This window comes from Hypomesus nipponensis, chromosome 18 (genome assembly GCF_054491055.1).
Source record: "Hypomesus nipponensis isolate SF chromosome 18, ASM5449105v1, whole genome shotgun sequence".
Classification (NCBI taxonomy): Eukaryota; Metazoa; Chordata; class Actinopteri; order Osmeriformes; family Osmeridae; genus Hypomesus; species Hypomesus nipponensis.
Window position 1 is genome coordinate 16,789,675 of NC_140378.1, and position 9,452 is coordinate 16,799,126.

The window sequence follows — 9,452 nt, forward strand, 5'->3', positions numbered from 1 at the left end:
ATTTCACATGTGAATGTGTTTTATGTGTTTTGTAAGGACAGTATTAATTATTTCCTAAACGGCCCACAGTATTTTCATGCTGTACCGCCGTTTTCCTGATTTAATTCATTTTGGGATTGCATTTTATTTGCATGTTTTTCCGTCTGTCAATCATTCCCTGAAGTATGGGCATATCTAGTCCTCTTTCCTATTTGTATGTAAAATAATAATAAAATGTTTCTTTCATATTTGAAACCCAAATGTGTTCATTTCCCTTCGTAAAACCCAGGACACTATTTAAAAGGATATTTTCAAAAATATCTTCTGGGGAACACGCCCCCAGACCCCCCTAGTTTTGCTGGGTCACAGGAAAAATAATAGGTTTTATCTAGGGGCTTAGCCCCCCCCAAAAGTGGGAACCTAGATTCGCCCCTGCCCTGAAGGCGCAACACTGGTGCCAATACTAAGGGGTCAACATTAGTAATTAGAAAATTCAACTATGTTTACTACGCATCTGACTGGGAATTTGGGATGCTTTCAACATGATCTGCAAAATCTAACTGCACTTGCCCTCTATGCCATTGTTCCATAGGTAGGCATATTGAAGGTATAAGATTTATCTATGATTGAACCCATTTCCAGATGTCACTGACATCAGTCTTTCCAAGAAGCAGAGACAGTCGGAATGCATCTTCATGTAAAAACATGTATACATATACACAAAATATTTTAATAGGTTACATTTATTCAGCTTTGAGCATAAAGTACGGGATTAGATTCTAAATCAGTCTATAGCATTTAGTCTCATGTGGTTGCATCCGTTTTTTCCGGTAAACTTTGTTTGTCTTTCAGTAGTTGCTGCAACTGTCTTCTGGTCCTCAGGACTTCACTCTGGAGAGCAGCAATCTCTGCAGAAAGCTCGATCCCTATATTTGAGAGAGAGAAAGAAAGAGAAAGAGAGAGAAAGAAAGAGAAAGAGAGAAAAAGAGAGAGAAAGAGAGAGAGAAAGAAAGAGACAGAAAGAAAGAGAAAGAGAGGAAGAGAGAAAGAGAGACAGAGTGTGTGTGAGTTAGCCAGCCCCGCCCAACGATTACATTGTGCAAACCTCCAAGGTAGGCCTGGTCCACATAACACAATTTAGCGCAATGCATGAGAATGTTTAATTTAATGAAGAGAAAGTTACACCAGTAAGCTAATAGCTTCACTAACAGCCCCTCCTTCACGTGGCCTCACTGCTACCATAAGGCCTAGCTATGTTGAACAGCTTGCCGTGAAGCTTCACGTTGAAATCTACTTAAGGTAAAAATGTATAGTTTTATACAATCAAAGGCACTGAAACACGTCATCTTTTAAACGTCTAGGCGGATGTATGCTACTTCAGGAAATCAAGAAGTTAGCCTAACTCGCGGGCTCTAGTGCCCCGCATTTGTAGAACTTGGTGTTGCTTTTTGACGTAACAACTTTAGTTTGCTGTATCTGCAACAGCCTAGCTGCTCGTAATGGCGACTTTAGTGTGTAGATTTAAATGTCAGTATTTTGGCCCCATTATAGTAGGCTATCTGTAATGTATGATTTGGTCAGATATATTATTTTTTAGAAAAGACGCGCTAAACAAACCTTGTTTAAAAGAAGACTGAGCTTGTTTCAGGGACTGGGGCACAAGAATCCCAAACCATTTCAGTGGGTCTTGTTGTGGGTTGTGCTCGGATTTAGTTGGTTTAGATGATAAATCAATGGGAGCATTCTCCGTTTTCGACGAAGGCTTTTCATCCACATCATTTTCTGCACCGTCCGTTTTAGCTTTAGTTCTTCTCCTCACACCTGGTGAACATTACTAGTTAAGAAAGAGCTGGAAATAACATGGGAGTTATTGAGTGAAACAAACGCAAAGCAAATAGGCCTACATTTGGATTATTACTATTTCTTAATAATCCCGTCGCTCAAATTGTTATTAAGTAGGCTAGTTATGTTATTTTTTTTAAATAACGTTGATACAAAATATGACTTGTCATATACGTTAACGTACCTTCCTCTTTAGGTCCTATATCTTCCACTGGCTTTGAGTCTTTTTCGTTGTCATCGCACGTCCGCGAAATTCTCTCAGTGTGAAACTCAGTATCACCATTCGTCAGTGTTCTGTAGCATACGATTCAAGTCAGGCAGCACATTTAGAACATCCACATAACGTTATGTACATATCAAAGCAACTTCTTACCTTGCATGCACACGGACTAGCGGCTCCATGTCGCTCCCATACTGAAGAGCCGAAACCTGTTTGTTGCCCATGGAATAACGCGCTTGCGACATGGAAAACCATCCCTAGAGAGCACACAAATGATATTGAGTGTGCGGTCTTTCTAGGCTACACATATTCGGACAGTTCGGACATTGTTGTGTTGTGCTTTTTTGCTGAACCCCAAACCTGCTCAATGAGTGAGTTCAATCTGCCTCGTTTCTCCTCCAGTTCCTCTAGCTGGTCCATAAATGTAAGCAAAACCTCATCCAACTGTAAAGATGTTTGTGCGTCAGAAAGACCCATCTTCTTTTCGTCCTCAGTCCCAAACAACTAAATAACAGAACATGCAATGTAATCCTTAGATGAACAAACGTCTATGGCTTTCAGTTTAATTGATATAGAAATCAATGTATGCTTCTTTAGTAATGTTTACAAAGCTCTTCCGTTCGTCTTATTTCAGTTCCGCATTGACATGTGACAGACACCACCTGACCTACAGTTTAGCCAATCCAAGTTGCTGCTTCCTCGTTCTTCGGTAGACTAGAACGGTTCAAGATCACGCTAGGTAAAGCTCAGTGCCGAATGAAATGACTACATTGTTATGACATCGTATTGTAGTTAAGCAATTGTATGACATTGTTAAGTAATCATTAGTAATAAAAAGTGTAGTTCCCATACCGGGAGTCGAACCCGGGCCGCCTGGGTGAAAACCAGGAATCCTAACCGCTAGACCATATGGGACTTGAATAATTTTGTTGTTCGTTCAGTTTTTGAATATAGTCATTGGTAAAGTGCAATAATTATATTTTTTGGTTGGTGTTGATGGAAAGCTGTTGCTACAATCGTTCCATCAGTTAACCAAAAGGTATGAAACAACGTGTGCCTGCATTTATGCAGGTCCTTTGCAATGTAGTCTGCTTTAATTGTCATTAAATTCCTGACGTCTATTCTTTTTTTATATCCTTATAATGATTTTGTGTTGCAAAAATGAATCAGTTGATTAATGTTTTTAAAGCCTACTTTCAACGCGCAGTGCAGAACCTTCAGTAGGTTGCCGTGATCGTATAGTGGTTAGTACTCTGCGTTGTGGCCGCAGCAACCCCGGTTCGAATCCGGGTCACGGCAGGGATGCATCCCTGACACGGCAAGAAGGTTCGCTTTTTTTGGTTATTAGAGAAGTGTAATGTATTAACAGCACACGTGTGTGTTGGTTATTACATTGGTTGATGCCAATAGTTGATAAGGTATCGTCGTTTACAACTCTTACTGGATCTGATATTGGAGAGAAACTGCTCGTCACCACATCCATGTTCCGACATGAATGACCAATCAACGAGTTGAACGGTCTCACGTGCTTTGTTCTGGTTGCACAGTCTGCTATCTGATAGGCCTGTGTTATCATTTGTGCCTGCCTCTTTTTCATCTACAGCCAATAGATCTCAACGTCCGACAGTGTTGAAATTGTTCTTTGAACGTCAGGGCAAGATATTCTTACTCAAGGAATATCTATTTATTTTACATTTCTAAAACAGCGTGACCAACACCCATTTCCAAGCTGCTTCCAAGGTAAGTGCGCAATTGAACAAACTCCATTCGTTTTGTTAGCAAATCAGACTGACTGCTGTGCGTCTGTGTTAGTGTCTGTTTAAAACGCACATTTAAAATGCTCACTTCGGTATTATTATTCCCCCTGGTCCTACAGATTAGTTACAGTGGTTATAAGAAACGAATGGCAAAAGTTGCTAAAATAATAGTTAATATAACTCTAATGTTTAAGTTGTTACCTCAGTACATCCTTACAATAGTTTAATAGCCTTAATGACAGGTGAGATACATTTAAAAACTCTCATCGTATAGTATCTTACACTGTTTAACTCGTAATTTTGTCAGCAAAAGTACTTTTTGTAGTTCCTTTTATCAGTGCTCTGACTCTGTCTCTGACAGATGATAGAAACACAGGTTCCCCATCCCTATTGGCCACGGGACCTTTCCATCCCTCACTACGTGGCCAATGACCGTTCCATGTCGGAGATCCTGGTGTTCCTTTTCTCTGTATCGGGGGCCTTCCTGGTGGCTACCTGGCTGATAACTGGACGGCAGGGGACCGGGGGCAGGCTGGGGGTTGGACGCCGTCTGGCCCTGTGCTGGTTTGCCGTGTGCGGCTTCATTCATGGCGTCATAGAGGGCTGGTTCTCCCTCTACTATGACATCATCCCTGCCGACCAGAGCTTCCTGTCTCAGCTGTGTGAGTGTGACCATGGAGACGCCATGGCAATGCATTAGCACAGCTTGTCGTTTTAATTTACGTTTATTCATTGAGCGTACGCTCCTTTTCATCCATTAGGGTTGAGGTTGGTGACTTCATTTGTAAACTACTATAACACTGTCTGGCTGAAAGATTGATCCGAACAACAGAAATCATGTGACCAATGATCTTGTCCTTTTTTTCCCGGTCAACAGGGAAAGAGTACTCCAAGGGAGACAGTCGATACGTAATGTAAGGCACTTTGTTTTTACAGCACCTAGACCGGAAGTTAATCTTAACTTCAGCCTCACTGATACAGTATCAATCCCCACTCTCTCTCCAGAGCGGATAACTTTACAGTGTGCATGGAGACAGTGACCGCTTGGTTGTGGGGGCCACTCAGCTTCTGGACTGTGTTTGCCTTCCTGACCAACAGGCCTTACAGATTCATCCTGCAGCTCATCGTCTCACTGGGTACGTTGTTTTGCAAACTCAAGCCTTCCATTGCCCGGTTCACCCTCCCAAAAGGATTTTATTGCACAACAATGTCAGCTGCCTTCCGGATATTTGTATTGTGGTCTGAGAGGTACACACAGTTACCAGCTACCGTTGTCTCTGGACTCCATCAGTGTTCTGGTGTGTCTCTCATGGGTGCAGTGTTCTCTAACCCTGATCTCTGCCCTCCAGGCCAGCTGTACGGAGCGGTTCTCTACTTCTACACGGAGCACAGGGACGGCTACGCCCACAGCGAGCTCGGACACCCCATCTACTTCTGGTTCTACTTTGTCTTCATGAACATACTGTGGATCATCATCCCTCTGCTTCTCATCACAGACTCCTGGAGACAACTGTCGTCTGCCCAGATTCACGCAGACTCCAGGGGGGCACAGAAGAAGAAGAGGAAGTGAGGAGAGGAACGAGAGTTTGAGACGTCATTCCAGGGGGAGGGAAGGGGGAGAGTAGGGGGAGAGAGGGAAAATTGGAATATGGGAGAGTGTCTACTTTAATACTGTTGGAACCAGGGAAGTTTGAATGTCAAAATGAACTGTTTTGAAAAAAATGTGGTGTACACTTTTGGTATTAGCAATGTATGGTTTTTGTCATTGTGCAGTACAATTCTTGTATGTCTGAACCTTTCTTCATGTAATATGTCATGATGTGGCTTTTGTTAACTCACTCCAACCTGGGATAACTAGTCTGAGATTGCACAATATGAAGTCCAAAACACTTGTATACCTTTTTTACTGAAAGTTCAAGACAATAAATCCGCCTAGAGATTGTAAGGCACCAAATATTTTTGAGGTTAATATTTTTTACTGGCAGAGATGGCAAAAGTACTCACATCCTTCACTCAAATAGAAGTACAGATACTCAGTTAACTGTGTAAGAACAGTGTAACAACAGTGTAATACCAAACTTACTAACAGTGTAATAACAACATAATAACTGTAATGACAGTATAAAAACTGTGTAATGACAGTGTAACAACTTACTGGCTTGATTAAGATTTTGTAAAAACATATTACAACTAAGTAATGTACTGGACAACTGGCCCAGATAAACCTGTTTTGTTTATCTGGGGCTTTATTTGTCAGAAAAAAACACAAACTGAAAAAAACACATCTTATACAAATGTAACACACTGTCGTGGACACGCCGAAATAGCTCAGTTGGGAGAGCGTTAGACTGAAGATCTAAAGGTCCCTGGTTCGATCCCGGGTTTCGGCATTTTGGTCCCTATACATTTAATTGTATATACATTTAGAACTTCATGACTGACGAGTGTTGAAAATGGCACCGGTATAGGCAGTCGTTTCGTGCTTGTATAATTCATTACTTTAAAACTGACTCCCAAGGAGACAATGCAAGTTAGCGCCTTTAATACAGAAAAAGCATGTTTGAAGTCAATGGATTGTTCATAAAAGTCAGTGATAAAATGAATCCAATTTATTACTACCATTGTTAAAGTTATGGTATTTATATATATATATATACCATATATCAGATGCATGGAAAGACGTATGGGTGGACTCAAGCGACCATCTTTTCGTCAGCAGAAGCTGAAAAGAAGATATTTTTCGCCTATGAGAGTCAAGAGTCAGTACTACTAAATTCCAATGAACAATACCAGGGCTGCACACAAAAAAAAAAAAAACCTTGGAGTGACAATTGGTGGCCTGGGGCAAATCCACCAAATTTGGTGGGGTTGACATTGCCTTCTCAGTGTGAGAAATACAAGGTGTGGCGTGAAAGCGGGTGAACTGGTTGAAATGTGTGTGTCTCACGCCCAACGCGTGAGAGTTGGCAGCCCTCCAATACATTTTATTTTACGTAGTAACTAGACAAACCATTGACTGTAAAAAGAACAGTCTAAGAGACTTGCTATCTTAGCTTGTAGCGGGAAATAGCCTACTATTTGGTTGAACAGGATCAATGAAAATGTCCTTTAGTGGCCTATAGCGGTGTTGACTTTGCAATTGCTAATCTCACTGCAACTTTTGACCAACCTGGAAGCTCACAAGAAATTTAACAAACATTTTACAATGAAAAATACAATTTTTATTTAAATCATCTTGACAATTCATAATCGTATTGGAAAAAGTATTGGGGCTATTGCGCTTCACATGCTGGGATACATTGTAAGCATTTATTTTGAAATCCAAATCTTCAGTTGACCATTCATCATTAATATTGATGTCTCTCATATAGCTAGGCTACTATAAAATGTGGCTTACATAAGATTTACATTCAGAAAATAAATATTCCTTAAGTGCACTTGACAGTTATAAAGGTGGTCAAGCAATACAGCACCAGTAACACCAATGCTTTTACAAGCAGTTTTTATCTGATGAGATGTTACAGACTTCCAGAGCTAAATTCCAACACCTGCTCGATCTGAGTCCAAACTCAGCTGAACATTTTACTGAGTCTCTGTCCTAACTGGCTGTTTGTCTCCCTCTCCCTGTTCCCCACTTCTCGGAGTCCCTTCTGAGCAGTGGACGAGTCCGGCTGCAGCTCCAGTAGCCTCTGAAAAGCCCTCCTGGCCTCCCCCAGATCAGACACTTCCAGGCAGGCTTGGCCCAGCCGGTACCAGGCCTTGGCCCCGCCAGGCTCCAGAAGAACGGCCTTAGCAGCATTGGTCCTGGCTCTCTCTGGTAGGTGCAGTTTGAGCTGGCACAGAGAGAGGTTAGAGTGGAGCTCCGCTTTGACGCTTCTGTGCTCCCTCATTGTGGGGAGAGGGGCTTTTGAGGGCGGCTGCTGTGTGTCATCGCCTGTCTGCTGGTCTTCCTCCTCCTCCTCTATGTCCTCCATCCCTCCGCTTGTCTCCCGCGTGTGTTGCTGGAGGGTGATGAGGAGTTTGAGGGCACGGCTGTAACTGTCTGCGGCCCCCCAGACGTCGCCGCTCCTGAAGCGGGCTCCTCCGCGCTCCTTGTGCGACCTCAGCCAGCTCCACTTCTCACCTGGGGGGACTTCCCAGGATTCCCTGCCTGGCGTGAATGAGTGCAGCTCGACGATGGCGCTCAGAGGCTGGTCTGTGGCGTTCTCTCCTTCTGCATCCTCCGTTCCAGGGCAAGGCACCAAGTCAGCGCTGGCTTTGGGGCCGTGTCTCACTGGGGTCAGTAATATCTAAAGTGGGGGAAGAGGATACACATGCTGCACGCTTTAGATTTCGACCATCAGACCGGTGTTGGCTGTTTATGTATTTACATTTACATTTAGTCATTTAGCAGACGCTCTTATCCAGAGCGACTTACAGTAAGTACAGGGACATTCCCCCCGAGGCAAGTAGGGTGAAGTTCCTTGGCCAAGGACACAAAGTCATTTGGCATTGCCAAACTGGTATCGAACTGGTAACCTTCAGATTACTAGCACGATTCCCTAACCGCTCAGCCACCTGACTCCCAATGCTTTGATGTTTTGGTTTACCTCACACATGCCTCTAGCTGTCATCCCCTCCAAGCAGCTCTCTGTGATGTCACACTGACCGTCCCCGAGTCGCAGCACCGTCCAATCACCCAGCGGGACCTGCAGGACAGAGTCTAGAGCACGTGGGAATGTTGTTGGCTGCGTCCCAGTCAGCTCTGTGATTGGCTGGTCAGGTGTGACCGACAGGCTCGCGTCCAGCTGACCCATTTCCGGACCCTCTTGGAGTCGGACTCTCACTTGACACAAAGAACCCAACCGTGGGCAGTCACTTGATGATAAAGCTGAAAAAGACAAATTATGATTGTCCTGGTTACGGTTAGGTTTGAGTAAAATACATCCAAATATAAAGAAGTAGTAGTGTTAAGTAGTGAGAAAGAGAAGTATCTTACCCCCATCTCCTCCAGTGTGACCAGACTCTCTTCCCTGCTCTATGTGCCTGCACTGAACCTCCCTAAGGCCTCTGGGACACACACACACCCACGAGGAGGGGCTTTTTCCCGACTTCTCTGCGATGGCAGGCTTCATCACTTGGGAAAAAGAATGGAGGGTCGATGTGATTAGTAGAAAATGTGATGTATTCCTGCAACTTGCCTACAGTGGTGTTGTGTTATACCGTTGTGTCAACCTAGTAGTCTAGGTAGTAGTTAACTTTAAGTGCTACCACTGACAAAAAACCGTAACATAGTACTGGTAACACTTTTTTTATTTGTTTAAATCGTTAATTAACTTGCTGGTAGTTGGTAAGTACTGTAATCACTGACACTCGTTTTATAGTGTCAGTGATTACAGTAGCCAGCTAGCTACACAATAGCACCTTAGCTTGCGCGTTAGCTAGCACTGCACGCTTTGAAATGTGATAATAGTCCTAGTAGACATGATGACCGCAAAAGCCAAAATTATTAGTAATGCATTTTAATAATCTAGCCTAGATAGTACAACTTTTCACCTGTAAGATCCTGGCGATGAAGAACACGCAGCTGGCCAGAGCTCACCGTGAGCCGCAATGTACATAGTTCCGTCAACTTCCGTGTTATCGTGGAAGTGACGACATTCGCATAAAACAAA

General features: G+C 43.2%; 3 protein-coding genes and 3 non-coding genes across 6 annotated transcripts; 3 read left to right on the forward strand and 3 right to left on the reverse strand.

Moving 5' to 3' along the window:
- Positions 1–689: 689 nt before the first annotated feature.
- vma22 (vacuolar ATPase assembly factor VMA22) lies at positions 690–2,693 on the reverse strand. The gene is made up of 5 exons (XM_084680495.1): positions 2,402–2,693; positions 2,195–2,298; positions 2,006–2,115; positions 1,597–1,800; positions 690–905 (listed from the first exon to the last, which is right to left on the reverse strand). The coding sequence occupies exons 1-5, from the start codon at positions 2,516–2,518 to the stop codon at positions 784–786; spliced, it is 657 nt and encodes a 218-aa protein (XP_084536621.1). The 5' UTR covers positions 2,519–2,693; the 3' UTR covers positions 690–783.
- Positions 2,694–2,884: 191 nt separating this feature from the next.
- On the reverse strand, positions 2,885–2,956 carry trnae-uuc (transfer RNA glutamic acid (anticodon UUC)). The gene has a single exon. It is a non-coding gene; the product is annotated as a tRNA-Glu (tRNA).
- A 312-nt stretch (positions 2,957–3,268) lies between these two features.
- Positions 3,269–3,340, forward strand: trnah-gug (transfer RNA histidin (anticodon GUG)). The gene has a single exon. It is a non-coding gene; the product is annotated as a tRNA-His (tRNA).
- Positions 3,341–3,652: 312 nt separating this feature from the next.
- On the forward strand, positions 3,653–5,754 carry ebp (EBP cholestenol delta-isomerase). The gene is made up of 5 exons (XM_084680463.1): positions 3,653–3,781; positions 4,160–4,460; positions 4,676–4,712; positions 4,804–4,934; positions 5,148–5,754. The coding sequence occupies exons 2-5, from the start codon at positions 4,160–4,162 to the stop codon at positions 5,366–5,368; spliced, it is 690 nt and encodes a 229-aa protein (XP_084536589.1). The 5' UTR covers positions 3,653–3,781; the 3' UTR covers positions 5,369–5,754.
- A 361-nt stretch (positions 5,755–6,115) lies between these two features.
- On the forward strand, positions 6,116–6,188 carry trnaf-gaa (transfer RNA phenylalanine (anticodon GAA)). The gene has a single exon. It is a non-coding gene; the product is annotated as a tRNA-Phe (tRNA).
- Positions 6,189–6,996: 808 nt separating this feature from the next.
- fkbpl (FKBP prolyl isomerase like) lies at positions 6,997–9,452 on the reverse strand. Its single transcript, XM_084680599.1, has 4 exons — positions 9,334–9,452; positions 8,777–8,914; positions 8,388–8,668; positions 6,997–8,087 (listed from the first exon to the last, which is right to left on the reverse strand). Exons 2-4 carry the CDS (start codon positions 8,910–8,912, stop codon positions 7,368–7,370), a joined length of 1,137 nt encoding a protein of 378 aa, XP_084536725.1. The 5' UTR covers positions 8,913–8,914; positions 9,334–9,452; the 3' UTR covers positions 6,997–7,367.

Coding starts and splice junctions, on each gene's coding strand:
- vma22 (XM_084680495.1), bottom strand. CDS start 2,518: ATGGGTCTTTCTGACGCACAAACATCTTTACAGTTGGATGAGGTTTTG. Junction 2,299..2,401: donor TGAACTCACTCATTGAGCAG/GTTTGGGGTTCA, acceptor TGTGCTCTCTAG/GGATGGTTTTCCATGTCGCA. Junction 2,116..2,194: donor CTAGTCCGTGTGCATGCAAG/GTAAGAAGTTGC, acceptor CGTATGCTACAG/AACACTGACGAATGGTGATA.
- ebp (XM_084680463.1), top strand. CDS start 4,160: ATGATAGAAACACAGGTTCCCCATCCCTATTGGCCACGGGACCTTTCC. Junction 4,461..4,675: donor GAGCTTCCTGTCTCAGCTGT/GTGAGTGTGACC, acceptor CCCGGTCAACAG/GGAAAGAGTACTCCAAGGGA. Junction 4,935..5,147: donor GCAGCTCATCGTCTCACTGG/GTACGTTGTTTT, acceptor TCTGCCCTCCAG/GCCAGCTGTACGGAGCGGTT.
- fkbpl (XM_084680599.1), bottom strand. CDS start 8,912: ATGAAGCCTGCCATCGCAGAGAAGTCGGGAAAAAGCCCCTCCTCGTGG. Junction 8,669..8,776: donor TCACACTGGAGGAGATGGGG/GTAAGATACTTC, acceptor TGTCTTTTTCAG/CTTTATCATCAAGTGACTGC. Junction 8,088..8,387: donor CAGCTAGAGGCATGTGTGAG/GTAAACCAAAAC, acceptor CCCCCACTTTAG/ATATTACTGACCCCAGTGAG.